Source organism: Giraffa tippelskirchi, chromosome 3, assembly GCF_054371585.1.
Source record: "Giraffa tippelskirchi isolate mGirTip1 chromosome 3, T2T-mGirTip1v1.2.pri, whole genome shotgun sequence".
NCBI classification, from domain to species: domain Eukaryota; kingdom Metazoa; phylum Chordata; class Mammalia; order Artiodactyla; family Giraffidae; genus Giraffa; species Giraffa tippelskirchi.
Genome location: NC_137277.1, coordinates 179,034,389 through 179,051,774, shown reverse-complemented (window position 1 = coordinate 179,051,774; position 17,386 = coordinate 179,034,389). Strand labels below are relative to the sequence as shown.

The 17,386-nt window shown below is 43.4% G+C and overlaps 1 protein-coding gene across 1 annotated transcript in view; it reads right to left on the bottom strand.

The window, feature by feature from the left end:
• Nucleotides 1-15,434: 15,434 nt before the first annotated feature.
• Nucleotides 15,435-17,386, bottom strand: part of SNRNP40 (small nuclear ribonucleoprotein U5 subunit 40) — a 39,005-nt gene continuing 37,053 nt past the window's right edge. The window contains exons 9-10 of the mRNA XM_081586061.1: nucleotides 16,535-16,638; nucleotides 15,435-15,944 (exon numbers count right to left, since the gene is read on the bottom strand). Of these exons, the coding sequence (XP_081442187.1) occupies nucleotides 15,895-15,944; nucleotides 16,535-16,638 (154 nt within the window). The 3' untranslated portion in view covers nucleotides 15,435-15,894. The remainder of the gene's footprint in view (nucleotides 15,945-16,534; nucleotides 16,639-17,386) is intronic.

The window sequence follows — 17,386 nt, the reverse complement described above, 5'->3', positions numbered from 1 at the left end:
TCACCATCTGCAGTGATTTTGGAGGCCCCCAAAATAAAGTCAGCCACTGTTTCCCCATCTATTTCCCATGAAGTGATGGGACCAGATGCCATGATCTTAGTTTTCTGAATGTTGAGCTTTAAGCCAACTTCTTCACTCTCCTCTTTCACTTGCATCAAGAGGCTCTTTAGTTCTTCTTTGCTTTCTGCCATAAGGGTGATGTCATCTGCATATCTGAGGTTATTGATATTTCTCCTGGCAATCTTGATTCCAGCTTGTGCTTCCTCCAGCCCAGCGTTTCTCATGATGTACTCTGTATATAAGTTAAATAAGCAGGGTGACAATATATAGCCTTGATGTATTCCTTTCCTGATTTGGAACCAGTCTGTTGTTCCATGTCCAGTTCTAACTGTTGCTTCCTGACCTGCATATAGGTTTCTCAAGAGGCAGGTCAGGTGGTCTGTATGCCCATCTTTTTCAGAATCTTCCACAGTTTATTGTGATTCGCACAGTCAAAGGCTTTGGCATAGTCAGTAAAGCAGAAATAGATGTTTTTCTGGAATTCTCTTGCTTTTTTGATGATCCAGCGGATGTTGGCAATTTGATCTCTGGTTCCTCTGCCTTTTCTAAAACCAGCTTGAACATCTAGAAGTTCACGGTTCATGTATTGCTGAAGCCTGGCTTGGAGAATTTTGAGCATTATTTTACTAGTGTGTGAGATGAGTGCAATTGTGCGGTAGTTTGAGCATTCTTTGGCATTGCCTTTCTTTGGGATTGGAATGAAAACTGACCTTTTCCAGACCTGTGGCCACTGCTGAGTTTTCCAAATTTGCTGGGATATTGAGTGCAACACTTTCACAGTATCATCTTTTAGGATTTGAAATAGCTCAACTGGAATGCCATCACCTCCACTAGCTTTGTTCATAGTGATGCTTCCTAAGGTCCACTTGACTTCATGTTCCAGGATGTCTGGCTCTAGGTGAGTGATCACACCATCGTGATTATCTGCGTCGTGAAGATCTTTTTTGTACAGTTCTTCTGTGTATTCTTGCCACCTCTTCTTAATATCTTCTGCTTCTGTTAGGTCCATACTATTTCTGTCCTTTATCGAGCCCATCTTTGCATGAAATGATCCCTTGGTATCTTTAATTTCCTTGAAGAGATTTCTAGTCTTTCCCATTCTATTGTTTTCCTCTATTTCTTTGCACTGATCACTGAGGAAGGCTTTCTTCTCTCTCCTTGCTATTCTTTGGAACCATGACTATGTCATAAATTATCTCTATATCCCACAGAGCTTGGATGGTGTCAGGAGTCAGCAAATACGTGGTGAATGAATGATCTTTCTGCCTTGGGCCGTAGCATATCCATGCTCTTTACCACCAGGACGTCCAGGATGTTAAGGGGGAAGGCAATCTCATTGTAGAGACAGACACATCTTTGGCAAGAAGTTGGGGGTGTTACAAGCTGAGGATGATGTCAGGAGGGGCTTGGAGTAGTTGACACAAAAGATGACTAACCCTTGGACTAGGGAAAGAATGTGGAGGAAATGAAGCAGGATTTAGAAATAAAGGACAGGACGATTCAGAATATACCCACGCTTCCGGAGTGAGAAGGCAGGATCATGGTCAGCCCCAGAGAGAGACGCATCAGGAGCAGCTAAAGTGAGGAAATTTCTGAGGTGTTACATTCTTCCCTTGACCTAAACCAAGTCTAGATGCCGTACCTGAATCTTCCACCATTAGCCCCTCTGTGGGTTGAAACACTGAAGGTTTCTGAGAAAGTTCACTCATCTGATAGAGGAAATGCTATTAATTTTTCCTTCCAAGTTAGAGGACTGAACATGTTCACCAATTACAGTTTCTGGGGTGTTTTCTGACACCAGCCAATTCTCCAACACCAGCTGATGGTCCATCAATTTAATTCTGACACTAACTACCCAGGTTGGCACAGACCCACAGCATCAAGTTTCAGTCCCACAAGACTGCCTCTCCTTCAGATGCTAGTTGCAAATCTCTAGCCACACTTACTTTTGACCAACCAGCTATAGGGGCGGTCCCCCCAGGACTTCCTTCTCAAGTTGGATAATTTTTCTGTGAACAGTGCACAGAACTAAGAAAGGCACTTTGCTTACTTTTTACTGGTTTATTATAAAGGATACTAATGAACGGACAGATGAAGAGGTGTATAGTGTGAGGTCTGGAAGGGTCCTGGGCACTTCTGTCTCTGTGGAGCTGCAGTGCACAACCTTCTCAGCAGATTCACCAACCTGGAAACTTCTCAGGATCTCAGTGTTAAGAGTTGTTATGGAGCTTGGTCACTGGCTACTGCCCCCTCCTTCCCGGAGCTCAGTCGGAGGGGCTAAAATTTCCGTCTTTAGTCACTTGGTCTTTCTGGTTTGTCTAAGGGTCTCATCCTAAGTCATCTCATTAGAATAAGCTCAGGTGTGACCAAAAGGGACTTGTGAATCAGAAGAGACACTCCTATCACTGAGGACACTGCAAGAGTTTTGGAAGATTTGTGCCAGGACTAGGGATGAAGACCTCAATATGACACAGTAACTAGCACCTCTTAAGCATTCTGTGCAGGCACTGTTCAGAGCCACATCCATGCATTAACTCATTAAACCTCACAGGAGCCCTTTGAGATGGGTACTATTATCACCACCTGCGGTTTCTAGGAGAGGGAACTGAGGCTCAGAGAGGTTAGATCACTTGCCTGATATAACAAGAAAGTAGAAGAATCAGGATTTGAATCCAGGCAGAACCTACTGCATTCCTTATGGTTTTCAAACTTTTTAGCAGCAGACTCGTCTCTTCAAAAGAAATCATACATTTTTAAAACTAAAAAAAACAAAAGAATGCAGGAACGCTCTGGCTGTGTGGAGAAAGAGGACTGGCAGCTTGCTGCCTCAGTTTGCTCGCTCATCTTGTGAAGGCCCCTCGAGCACCTCGAGCCCAAGTCTGTCAGGAACCAAGTGAAAAATCCACTGGCCAAGATGATCTGCAAAATGCCTTTTTTGAAGAGGTAAGACATAAAGAAACGGAGAGCCCTGGAATTCCCTCACAGTCTAGAGGTTAGGATTCTGCGCTTTCACTGCCTAGGCCTAGGTTCAAGCCCTGGTCAGGAAACTAAGATCCTGCACAGCCATATGGCCGGCAAAAAAAAAAAGAAATGGAGAACCTGAAAGACAGAGGGCAGAGAGGCTGAGTGAGTTTTGTAATGTCACACAGCACATTAGGGCAGAGCTGGATCTCAAGAACTCCAGGTCATTTCCGTTACAGTGTCAGGCACTGAGCTAGGAATTGTGGAATCAAAGATGAATGGGGTAGCTGCCCCTGACAATCCTTGGGCTAAAAGGCTGGAGGAGTAGCACACTGGCCTACAGCATGACATTGTACAATACTTATTTCCCTAAACCCAGCAGCTTCACCCATTTGCCTTTCCTCTCTGGTCCCTGATAGCATCTGAGCTTGTGACTCTTGGGCCTGTGGTGAGGCGGACAAATAAACAGATTGTTATGAGCAATACACAGGATAGCCAAGTGCCAATGAAGTACAGAAAATTAATACTGGAAAAAAGGACAAACTCTGCTTGGGTACAGGAAGTGATGGAAAACTTCGAGAAAAGCCGATGCCTGGAATGTGGACTGCTAGACAAAAAAGAAGTCCCAACACAGAAGTGTTTAACAGCAAGTTGTGTTTTGCAGATATGATCCCTTCTCTTTGATTTCTACACATACTTTTTACTGCCTGTTGCCTCCTTTCTATCACCACCCCTTGCCAACCAATTTCCTGAGGAAAAAAGAAAAATCTCTGATAAGAAAAGGATGGTTGAGAAAAAAGGAAGAGGAAGAACAGGGTGTACATGAACAGGCAGGGTCTAGGTCAGGAAACTCTAAACAGCTCTGATGGCAGGAAAGCTTATAGAAAGTTGACTTTCCTTGTCTGGGCCCAGAATGCCTAACACAGAATCTGCCAACAGCCAAGACTAATCTCCCTTTTCAGTAGCCCTTAGAGGCCACAAGGGCTTTCAGTTAAAATCTGCCCTCAGGCCAGCTGAGCTGGGGACATTGAGAGATGGCAGGAGGCCCTCTCCAACCAGCTCCATAAGTCCCTGGGCCTTTATTACGCTGCGCTGAGTTCGCCCAAGGGCCAACTGGGGATAGGAAGACAGACGGGGTCAGCTCAGGCCTGGCCCCTCCTGCAGGTCCCAAATGCTCTGATGGATTCTCAATCCCTTAGCATTTTCCATAAGCCTTCAACCAGACATTCTTTCACAGCAAACAATTCACTGAACTCTAAAATTACCATCTTAGGTAAACCACATGTCAAATCATAGAACAGTGGAGTTGGAAAGGACCACAGTGGTCCCCTGATCGAGCGGCTCCCAAATATTAGTGTGCAGGCCACCTGCATCTAGATCAGGGCCCACACCAGCTGAACTCCAACAAAATCTCTGCAGGTGGGACCTGGTTACAGGTGTTTTAAGAATATATCCCCCAGGGATTCTGATGAGCAGCTCTAACCATCTAAATCAATACAACACAGACATTCCCGTCAATGGTCACCCAGCTTCTACTTGTACACTCCAGAGGAAGGACCTCTCCACCAGTCTGTGTGTGGACAGGTCTGACTCCGCTGCTTTCTTTGTTGAGTGTAAATCTGCCTTCTTATAATCCACTTGTCTTGGCTCTAAACTTTGAGGCTTCTCAGAATAAGAGCATTTTCTCTTTTCCAAGGTAGCCTTCTGATATTTGAGATACTGATCTCATCTATCTCCCCTGGATTCTACAATTTGTTTCCCATAATGATCTTCTGAGAGGATACCAGAACCAAAAGCAACCTCAGGTGTGGCTGACCTCCTATGCAGAGTACCAAGAGACCTTTGCTGGTTTCCTTCCCATAGTTCAGTTTAGTTGCTCAGTCATGTCCGACTCTTTGTGACCCCATGAACCGCAGCATGCCAGGCCTCCCTGTCCATCACCAACTCCCGGAGTTTACCCAAACTCATGTCCACTGAGTCGGTGATGCCATCCAATCATCTCATCTTCTGTTGTCCCCCTCTCCTCCTGCCCTCAATCTTTCCTAGCATCAGGGTCTTTTCAAATGAGTCAGCTCTTTGCATCAGGTGGCCAAAGGATTGGAGTTTCAGCTTCAACATCAGTCTTTCCAATGAACACCCAGGACTGATCTCCTTTAGGATGGACGGGTTGGATCTCCTTGCAGTCCAAGGGATTCTCAAGAGTCTTCTCCAACACCACATTTCAAACCCATCAATTCCTTGGTGCTCAGCTTTCTTTATAGTCCAACTCTCACATCCATACATGACTGCTGGAAAAACCATAGCTTTGACTATACAGACCTTTGTTGGTAAAGGAATGTCTCTGCTTTTTAATATGCTGTCTAGGTTGGTCATAACTTTCCTTCCAAGGAGTAAGCATCTTTTAATTTCATGGCTGCAGTCACCATCTGCAGTGATTTTGGAGCCCCCAAAAATAAAGTCAGCCACTGTTTCCACTGTTTCCCCATCTATTTGCCATGAATTGATGGGACCGGATGCCATGATCTTAGTCTTCTGAATGTTGAGCTTTAAGACCACTTTTTCACCCTCCTCTTTCACTTTCATCACGAGGCTTTTTAGTTTTTCTTCACTTTCTGCCATAAGGATGGTGTCACCTGCATATCTGAGGTTATTGATATTTCTCCTGGCAATCTTGATTCCAGCTTGTGCTTCATTCAGCCCAGCGTTTCTCATGATGTACTCTGCATAGAAGTTAAATAAGCAGAGTGACAACATACAGCCTTGACATACTCCTTTTCCTATTTGGAACCAGTCTGTTGTTCCATGTCCAGTTCTAACTGTTGCTTCCTGACCTGCATACAGGTTTCTCAAGAGACAGGTCAGATGGTCTGGTATTCCCATCTCTTTCAGAATTTTCCACAGTTTATTGTGATCCACACTGTCAAAGGCTTTGGCATAGTCAATAAAGCAGAAATAGATGTTTTTCTGGAACTCTCTTGCTTTTTCTATGATCCAGCGAATGTTGGCAATTTGATCTCTGGTTCCCCTGCCTTTTCTAAAACCAGCTTGAACATCTGGAAGTTCACGGTTCACGTATTGTTGAGGCCTGGCTTGGAGAATTTTGAGCATTACTTTACTAGTGTGTGAGATGAGTGCAATTGTGCGGTAGTTTGAGCACAGGCTGCGCGGCACAGGAGTGGCGGCGAGGAGCTACCCCACGTCCAAAGTGAGGAGGGGCGGTTGTGAGGAGATACCTCACGTCCAAGGTAAGGAGCAGTGGCTGCGCTTTGCTGGAGCAGCCGTGAAGAGATATCCCAGGTCCAAGGTAGAGAAACCCAAGTAAGATGGTAGGCATTGAGAGAGGGCATCAGACGGCAGACAGACTGAAACCACAATCACAGAAAACTAGCCATCTGATCACACGGACCACAGCCTTGTCTAACTCAATGAAACTAAACCATGCCGTGTGGGGCCACCCAAGACGGAGGGGTCATGGTGGAGAGGTCTGACAGAATGTGGTCCACTGGAGAAGCGCATGGCAAACCACTTCTGTATTCTTGCCTTGAGAACCCCATGAACAGTATGAAAAGGCAAAAAGATAGGACACTGAAAGATGAACTCCCCAGGTCAGTCTGTGCCCAATATGCTACTGGAGATCAGTGGAGAAATAACTCCAGAAAGAATGAAGGGATGGAGCCAAAGCAAAAACAGCACCCAGTTGTGGATGTGACTGGTGATAGAAGCAAGGTCTGATGCTGTAAAGAGCAATATTCCATAGGAACCTGGAATGTTAGGTCCATGACTCAAGGCAAATTGGACGTGGTCAAATAAGAGTGAACATCAACATTCGAGGAATCAGCAAACTAAGACGGACTGGGATGGATGAATTTAACTCAGATGACCATTATATATACTACTGTGGGCAGGAATCCCTTAGAAGAAATAGAGTAGCCATCAGAGTCAATAAAAGAGTCCAAAATGCAGTACTTGGATGCAATCTCAAAAATGACAGAATGATCTCTGTTCGTTTCCAAGGCAAACCATTCAATATCATGGTAATTCAAGTCTATGCCCCGACCAGTAACGCCGAAGAAGCTGAAGTTGAACGGTTCTATGAAGACCTACGAGACCTTTTAGAACTAACACCCAAAAAAGATGTCCTTCCCATAGAATGAAGCCTAGAGCTGCCCACCTGGCTTTTAGACTCTTTGCAGTCTGACTCCAACACTTTCCAAGGTTTCTGCTCATCTGTCACTCCCCCAATATGCTGTTACCATCACCACGTGCTGTGTGTCACTTTTGATTACACCAGTGTGTGGTCTGCTGCCCAGATGGTACTTAATCCCCCTGTCGGATCTCTCCCCCTCAATTTCCCATCTTCCTTTAAGATTCATTTAAAGCATCATTTCCTCAGTAAAACCTTGTCTAAGTTCTCCATAGCCACTGCCTCCTAGTTTGCAGGCATACCTCTGCCAGTATGTATTAGGCTGAATTTGAATTTATTTATATTTGTTTCTAAAAGAAGAACATGAGAAGACACAAAGCAGACATAAATGTGGTACATCTTCCCAGGGTGCCAGTTTTACTTGGTTCCTCATTTAAAACATTCATTATTGTAAAACTAGCACAGCTATAATATGAAGCAGCCTACAAAATCATATACATTTAAGTAGTCAGTTTCACTGGGGAAAAAATATGGGGGAATGTTCTAGATTAAGAGACATTGGAGAGATAGAATGCCCAAAAGCATAAAACTTGATTGATTCTGGATTGAAAAATTAGCTATAAAAGATACTTTAATGGAGAAATTTTAATATGATCATTAGATGATATTATGGAATTGCTGTTAATTTTCTTAGATTTGGTAATTGTATTGTGGCTATGAAAGAGAATGTTTTCAGGAGATACCTACTGGAGTATTTAGGGATATCTGGGAGTAAAGAATTATGATGACTGCATCTTACTTTCAACAGTCATTGGAGGTTTTTTAAAAAAATTTGTTTAATTGACAGATAATTGCTTTACAATGTTGTTTTGGTTTCTGTGGTACCACAGCATGAAGCAGTCATAAGTATACATATATCCCTTCCCTCCTGAGCCACCCCCTCCCTATTCTACCTCTCTAGGTTATCACAGAGCACCAAGCTGAGCTCCCTGTGTTATTCAGCAACTTCCCACTAGCCATCTATTTTACACATGGCAGTATATATATATTTCAAAGCTACCAGAAGAGATTATTGAATCTAGGTGGAACATACATATATACTATTTAATATTTCAATTTTTATGTCCAGAACTTTTTTAAAAGTTGAGGGGGAAAATCATACATTTTTGTAGACTTAAGGTGAAATTTCAAAGTTATTAATTTTAGGAGTTCTTCATTCCTGCTCCAGTTCATTCTCCTCTGCCATTAAGGCATTTATGTGGATAAGTTTGAGAAGCCGTGATTTTTGTTTCTCTCCCCACTGTTCTGCCCTGTGACTCTTCAAAGATGAGGCTATGACTCAGTCATTTCTGTATTCTCAGGGCATAGCACAGGGCCCACCACAGAGGCCTGTTGAATTAATGTTTCCTGAATGAGCAAAATCTCTAACTTAATTCGCATGTGACCTTGTGTAAAGGATATATTTTCAGTTTCTCCTGCAAATGAGGTTGGATTAGATGACCTAAGTACCTGTAAAGTCTTTTCTGGCTCTAGTACTTTTGGAAGCTATACTTTGGAAGAAAGTCACAGGTCATTTTTCTGCACAAAGCCAATTTCCAATTGACTGTTTCTGCCTAATAGTCAATTAGACAGAGATGACCACAGTGGATCAACTTCTGCTTCCTGGCCAAACTTGTAAGTTTCAGCTTACTTGGTCTCTGGTTCCTTTGTCTTTTCTAAACCAGGCTTGAATATCTGGAAGTTCTAGGTTCATATATTGTTGAAGTATAGCTTGAAGATGTTGGGTATTACTTTGCTAGCATGTGAAATTAGTGCAGGTATGCAGTAGTTTGAACATTCTTTGGCATTGCCCTTCTTTGGGACTGGAATGAAAACTGACCTTTTCCAGTCCTGTGGCCACTGCTGAGTTTTCCAAATTTGCTGGCATATTGAGTGCAGCACTTTCACAGCATCATCTTTCAGGATTTGAAAGAGCTCAGTTGGAATTCCATCACCTCCACTAGCTTTTATCCTAGTGATGCTTCCTAAGGCCCACTTGACTTCACATTCCAGGATGTCCGACTTTAGGTGAGTGATCACACCATTGTGATTATCCAGGACATTAAGACCTTTTTTGGTCTAGTTCTTCTGTGTATTCTTGCCACCTCTTCTTAATATTGTCTGCTTCTGTTAGGTCCATACCGTTTCTGTCCTTTACTGTACCCATCTTTGCATGAAATGTTCCCTTAGTATCTCTAATTTCCTTGAAGAGATCTCTAGTCTTTCCCATTCTACTGTTTTCTTCTATTTCTTTGCACTGATCACTGAGGAAGACTTTCTTATCTCTCCTTGCTATTCTTTGGAACTCTGCATTCAGATGGGTATATATTTCCTTTTGTCCTTTGCCTTTAACTTCTCTTCTTTTCTCAGCTATTTGTAAGGCCTCCTCAGACAACCATTTTGCCTTTTTGCATTTCTTTTTTGGGGATGATTTTGATCATCACATCCTGTACAGTGTTACAATTTGATCACTGATCATTGCCATACAAATTGCCTCCGTGTATAGTTCTTCAGGCACTCTATCTGATCTAATGTCTTGAATCTGTCACTTCCACTGGATAATCCTAAGGGATGTGATTTAGGTCATACCTGAATGGCCTAGTGGTTTTCCCTACTTTCTTCAATTTAAGTCTGAACTTTGCAATAATGAGTTCATGATCTCAGCCACAGTCATCTCCCAGTCTTGTTTTTGCTGATTGTATAGAGGTTCTCCATCTTCGGCTACAAAGAATATAATCAATCTTATTGACCATCTGGTGATGTCCATGTGTAGAGTCATCTCTTGTATTGTTGGAAGAGGGTGTTTGCTATGACCAGCGCGTTCTCTTGGCAAAACTCTGTTAGACTTCGCCCTGCTTCATTTTGGGCTTACCTCATAGCTCAGTTGATAGAGTCTGCCTGCAATGCAAGAGACCTGGATTTGATTCCTGGCTCAGGAAGATCCCTGGAGAAGGAAATGGCAACCCACTCCAGTATTCTTGCCTGGAGAATCCCATGGACAGAGGAGCCTGGCAGGCTATAGTCCATGGGGTTGCAAGAGTCAGATACAACTTAGTGACTAAACCATCACCACCACTGCTTCATTTTGTACTCCAGGTATCTCTTGAGTTCTCTTTTACATTCCAGTCCCCTCTGATGAAAGGGACATCTCTTTTTGGTGTTAGTTCTAGAAGGTCTTGTAGGTCTTCAAGGAACCGTTCAGCTTCAGCTTCTTCGGCATTGGTAGTTGGGGCATAGATCTGGATTACTGTGGTATCGAATGGTTTGCCTTGGAAACCAATCAAGATCATTCTGTTGTTTTTGAGATTGCACCCAAGTACTACATTTTGGACTCTTTTGTTGACTATGAGGGCTACTCCTTTTCTTCTAAGGGATTCTTGTCCACGGTTAGATATAATGGTCATCTGAATTAAATTCACCCATTCCCCACCCCTTATGACAGAAAGCAAAGAGGAATTAAAGAGCCTCTTGATGAAGGTGGAGAGTGAACAAGCTGGCTTAAAATTCAACATTCAAAAAACTAAGGTCATGGCATCCGGTCCCATCACTTGATGGCAAATAGATGGGGAAACAATGGAAACAGTGACAGACTTACTTTTCCTGGGCTCCAAAATCAGATGGTAACTGCAGCCATGAAACTAAAAGACGCTTGCTCCTTGGAAGAAAAGCAATGACAAACCTAGACAGTGTATTAAAAAGCAGAGACATTACTTTGCCTACCAAGAACCATACAATCAAAGCCATGCTTTTTCCAGTAGTCGTGTATGGATGTGAGAGCTGGACAATAAAAAGGGCCGAGCATCAAATAATTGATGCCTTTGAACTGTGGTGCTGGAGAAGACTATTGAAAGTCCCTTGGAGAGCAAGGAGATCAAACCAGTCAATCCTAAAGGAAATCAGTCCTGAATATTCATTGGAAGGACTGATGCTGAAACTGACTCTCCACCACTTTGGCCACCTGATGTGAAGAGCTGACTCATTGGTAAAGACCCTGATGCTGGGAAAGATTGAAGGCAGGAGAAGGGGATGAAAGAGGATGAGATGGTTGGATGGCATCACTGACTCAATGGATATGAGTCTGAACAAATTGCAGGAGATGATGAAGGACAGGGAAGCCTGGCGTGCTGTAGTCCGTGGGGTCGCAAAGTCAGCCATGACTGAGCAACTGAACAAGTTGCTTCTAATGTGCATTCAAGGTTAAAAGTCACCAAGGCCTACACTGCGGTGATAAGGTAAGATTTCCAGTTGGTTTTAGGTCTTGGCTTTGCCACTTATCAGCTGGTTGGTCTTAGCTGTTACTCCTCTTCTTTGAAAGTTTTGTCCCAAATATAACAAGTGAGATAAACCACGTAAGCCAAAAAGAACAGTTACATAGTCAAAGACAACTATCACTCAGTAAACAGGAGAAGTCTTGATGGCTCTCCCAGGAAAGATGAAAACTTTCTGAGACTATGGCAGTGGTTCTGAAACTTGCATCAGAATCACCTGGTGTGTGCATGTTAAGTCGCTTCAGTCGTGTCCTACTCTGCAGTCTTATGGAGTGTAGCCCGCCAAGCTCCTCGCCAAGCTCCTCTGTCCATGGGGATTCCTCAGGCAAGAATACTGGAGTGGGTTGCCATGCCCTCCTTCAGGGGATCTTCCCGACCCAGGGACAGAACTCGTCTTTTATGTCTTCTACATTGGCAGGAGGGTTCTTTACCACTAGAGAATCACCTGGAAAGTGAAAGTGAAGTCACTCAGTCGTGTCCGACTCTTTGTGACCCCATGGACTGTAGCCTACCAGGCTCCTCCATCCATGGGATTTTCCAGGCAAGAGTACTGGTGTGGGTTGCCATTTCCTTCTCCAGGAGATTTTCCCAACCCAGGGAGTAAACCTGGGTCTCCCGCATTGTAAGCAGACGCTTTACTATCTGAGCCACCAGGAAAGTCACCTGGAGGACTTGTTAAATCAGATTGCTGAACACCTTCTAACCCTAAAGTTTCTGATTCTGTAGGTCTCAGGCAGAGCTCTTGAGTTTGCACTTCTAGTACATTCTGGGGAGATGCTGATGTTAATATTTGAGACCATAGTTTGAGAATCATAATCATGGCTCTAGAGCAGGGTTTCTCAACAGCGTCACTAATGACATTTTGGAGAATCTACTTTTTTTTAAAAAATAAAAAACGTTTATTTGTATACTTATGTATTTTTCTGGCTGTGCTGGGTATTCCTTGGGCTTTCTCTAGTTTCGGCAAGTCAGGGCTACTCTTCTTTGCCCCAGCTTCTCACTGCAGTGGCTTCTCTGCTTGTGGAACTTGGGCTCCAGGCGCAAGGGCTCAGTAGCTGCGGTGCACAGGTTTGTTACCCGACAGGCCTGTACAATCTTCCCTGACTCGGTATCAAACCCATGTTCCCTGCTTTGGCAGGCGGACTCTTGACCGCTGGACCACCAGGGAAGTCCTAAGCACCTACTTCTTTGAGCATCTCTGGCCTCTACTCACTAGATGTACATAGTGTCCCTCCAGCTGTGATGGACTGAAAATGTCCCCAGACACTGAAAATGTCCCTTCGGCAGCAAAACTGCAGAGTTGATAACTACTGCTCTAGAGGATATAAACTAGAGAAGAATCTAAGAGTGTAGGCGAGTTACAGAGGCAAGTGAAGAAAAGAAGTTGAAGCCCAGAAAGGAGGAGTTTGAGATAGTTCAGGGTTGGTGTAGAGAGGCTGGATGCCCATCCGGGGCTATTATTTTGAAGGATTATTATGGGTTTGCAATTTAGAGACAATTGACCAGAGGGCAGAGGGCAGGCTCAGAGGTCAGATCTGGGTTTATCTGGTCCCACAGGAATAGGGACTGTCTTTTAAGTCTGGCGCCTTCTGTTCTGGGATGCAGGTAAAATCTCTTGTAAGGAGAAATACTGTCCTAATTCCAATGGCCTATCCCTAAGGTTCAACTGCCTGCAGCCCCAAAGTGCTCAGAGCTCTCTCTTATCTCACTTTCCTATCCACACATCTTGAGATATTAACAAGCAGCAGATTTTAGGTCTATCAGGATAAACAAATAACTCTCTAATTTTGTTGTGAAGAAGCAACTGTGAAGAGCCCTAACCTGTCCAAATCCACCTCCCTGACAATTCAGCTCACAAAATTTAACCACTCAGTGAAAAAAAGATTTGGCTGTTTAAGTGCCAATGGTATTAAGTGCCAGAGACTGTGGAAGTCATAAAGGGAAATTAACTGAAAACCAGAGATGCCATTACTCATTTGGGAGCAATCTATCTCTCCCAAAGTGAGAATAGAATTTGCACCCTCTAAGGATGTTTTTACACTCAAAACTTTATTCCCCAGGCTAGGGCCTCTACTCCCTACAAATTCTAAGTGGTGCTGCTGTTTCCTGCTAATGGCTTCTACCCAGCCTTTGAAGAAGGCTCTTGAGAGGAGTGAAGAGGCTAAGGTTAGAGGAAAGCCCTTGAAGTCTCCAGGGCCTTGGTTCTTCCCAATCACTGCCAACCTCTCAAGGGACTGGTAGGCTTGTAAAAGAGCATGGTCGAGGTTCAAGTCTTGTTTTACCCCAAGCCAAGAAAGATGAAGGCGGGTGGAGGGAACTGAACTAATTCTGAGGTATGTAGACTAGGGATTAGGGAGTAACCTGTGATTGTGACAGAGGTGTGAGAAGTAACTTGCAAACCATTTTTGGCCAAGTCTCTTCTGGTAAAAGGCATAACCATACATATAATTATTGCTCACAACTGAAATCTGAGTCACTGTTCCTTTTGGCGATGCCTCCATACTTAATGTTCTAAGCATTCCTGAAGTAAAGAAACCTGTTTCACTTTATTTAACCAAGTGTTCCTGAACTCATTTCAGCATGGCATCTTTATGCCCAATGTTTCTAACATACCTGGGAAACAGTGTTCTGTGGAATACACTTGAGGAAACCTCAACCTGTAAGATCAATTACATGAAATACAAGCTCTCCAGGATGTGGCTCCTACTTAACTTTGCAACTCCCCACCGCTAACCATGCTGAAGTTCTTTTGGTTCATAAAACACACCAAGCTTTCAAACTGGTGCCTGCTGTTTCTTAGAATGCACATGTTTTATGCCCACCTGGCAAAGTCCTACTACTCAGGCTCTAAGTCCCAAACTAAGCATAATCACATAATCTGTGAAACCCCCTTAACTCTCAGAAACAATAAAGTGGTTTCTGTTTCCAGTGTACTTTATTCTCTGTATTAGAAGTAATTGGTTTGACAGGTTTATCACCCTGCTGGTTGCTTCATTAACGAGTGAAATCTTGAACATACGCTCACTTAAAACTATCCTCTTTTTGGTCTTCCCTGATGGTTCAGTGGTTAAGACACTGCGCTTCCACTGCAGGGGGGCATGAGTCCAACCCCTTGTTGGGGAACTAAGATTCCAAAAACCTCATCCTCTAACTTAAGATAAATAGATGATTCAGTTTGTGAGCTACAAGTATAAAACCAAACATGTTCAGAACAGGTTGGAGGTGTGAAGACCTCTGTATTGAGACAGGAGCTTCAGAAAAGAAGACCCCAGTCCCCAGTGCCAGATGGGCTTCATTAGTGCTGGTTTTTGTATGCTGGGCATAGTCACCCTGCCATCCAGAGACAGCAGTCACCTGCCGTGGGGGTAGAAAGTAACTAAGTCTTAGACAATGTCATGGCTCAGTAGCACCAATTTTTTAAAAAGATTTATTTATTTTTGGTTGCACTGGGTCTTGGTTGCTACATGCAGGCTTTCTCTAGGTGCAGAGAGCGGGGGCTACTCTCTAGTTGTGGTGCACTGGCTCGTCATTGTGGTGGCTTTTTCTGTTGTGGAGAATGGGCTCTAAGCGTGTGGGCTTCAGCAGTTGTGGTGCACAGGCTTAGCTACTCCGTGGCAAGTGGGATCCTCCCAGACCAGGGATGGAATTGGTATCCCCTGCGTTGCAAGGAGAATTCTTAACCACTGGATCACCAGGGAAGCCTTCTCATATTCCTTTTGAATTGAGCTGTTCCAGCCAATGCTATCGCTACCGGCTGAGAATGCTGCAAATCTGCCCATTTCAGGAAACCTGAGGATAGGGATTGCTGCTCAGAAAAGTGCTTTTGGCAGTGTAGATACAGACCATGTTCAGCTTCTCGGAAGTTTAAGTGGATTGTATGTATCCCCTGGTCACACCATGCTCTCAGATTTATAGTGGTCAAGCCTCAGAGAAAAGACAGCAACAATTTCAATCCACATGGCTCCTGTAAAAAGGCATCTAGTTGGCTTTTAATACAAAATGAGTCAGAGAAACAAAGAAAGAAAATATCATACAAGTTATTGAACTAAAAAAAAAAAAACCCCGACAAATACATTTCAGTCACATTCGCTGTCTTCAGCCTGGATTAGGAAATAGGAAATGACGAACCAACCAATGTCTGTCCTTTTGAAGAAAACTTATTTGAAAAAAAAAAAAAAAGGAAAAAATCAAACAATCCCTGAAATCTGGCAGGTGGTTTTATGAGGCCACTGGAAGCTTGCCTTAGTCATCCTGGTGAACTGGGACACTGGTGGTTTGGAACATGGCTACCTCCTCCTCATTTCTTGCTACTAACAATCTTCATCTGAAGGGAGGAGGCTGTCTTGGACATCATTTGATGCCACTTATGCTGTCTGAGGTCTCAGGGTCAAGCAGTCTTGTGGAGTTTTCCATTCCATATCTTCACTGAATCTCCCCCATATATAGTCTCTTGTCACTGGATGCTGAGAGAACTGAGGTGAAGAGAACAGAGAAGATAACTGGAAATAATGAAGGCTCAAGGAGACTTGGTGTTTAAGGGCTCTTATGTCAAGAGGCAATTTCGGTATAAAACAGCAACTGGATTTAGCTTAAATTCCCCTCCTCCTAATCACCATTCACAGGAAACTATAGCTTGGCTTTTCAATCTGAATTCTTTCAAAACCCTGAGGGTGGATCGTGCTATGGGAAATATACACTATCAGGGTCTAAATCCTGATTTTCCTTGTCAGTCAAGCCTTAAGAAAAAGATCTTCTCAGTCATTCTAGAAGACAAGAATCAATGTCTATGTCAGTCATTTTGTAAATGTGCTTCTGCTTGTTATTGTTAGGCCTGGAAAAAGTTACATTTTCTCAAAAATTCAAGTCCCATTGTTTAGCTTAGCTAGGCAATAAAAGGTAAGTTAAGTTCCAGTTTATATCTGAACATTAAGAAACATCATTCTTTTATCCTGAATCATAGATATATCACTATATCTATGAATCATAGATATATCTAGATATATAACTATATCACTGAATCAGAGACCTGAAGCAAGTAAACTCCCAGTCAGGACAGACTTACTGATGGGTTCATCGGGGTGGAAAGCCACTTCATTGATGGAGCCAGCATGGCCTGGTAGCTTATATAAAATCCTCCTGCTTGTGGTATCCCAGACGTAGACAAACCTGCAAATATCATGAAGAGCAAGGCTAAGGCATCCTGGAACTGAGGGTAAGGAAGAACTATGGCTTTTTAAGGGAAGTGGAAGCAATCTTTTATTTAGTCACTCCATACTTATTGAACTGTGCTCTGATGTTTAGAAACTAGGAATATAGATTATAAATAAGGTATGGATCCTGGCCATGAGCAACTGAGTGGAGAAATAGGAATAGCTAAATCACTGGTATTTTCCAAGACAAGCTTCTGAAGTAGGAAAGATCATACAGAAGACAGACAAATGGTTTTTCCTACAGCTCCCACAGAGAAATCTTTAAAGAGCACCTGGGGACTTCCCTGGTGGTCCAGTGGTTAAGAATCCACCGTCCAATGCCGGGACCATGGGCTCAATTCCTGGTCAGGCAACTAAGATCCCATACGCTGCTGCAACTACTGAGCCTGTGTGCCACCACTAGAAAGAAGCCCACATGCCACAATGAAAGATCCCGAGTGCTGCCACTAAGACCCGATGCAGCCATAAATAAATACATATTTTTAATAAAAAAGAGCACCCAATATAACTAGGGTGTAGTTAACTTCATATGCACCTAGGAATGTCTTAAACGTAATCTAACTCGTGGCAGGTTGGGAGACCAGCTTGTAGACTGACCTGAACTTCTTAGTATTGTATTCAAATCACAAAATCCAGAGAAGGGACAGGAAATTTCTGCATTACATAAACAAAATCCAAATATACACTCGATCCAGATCTTGCAC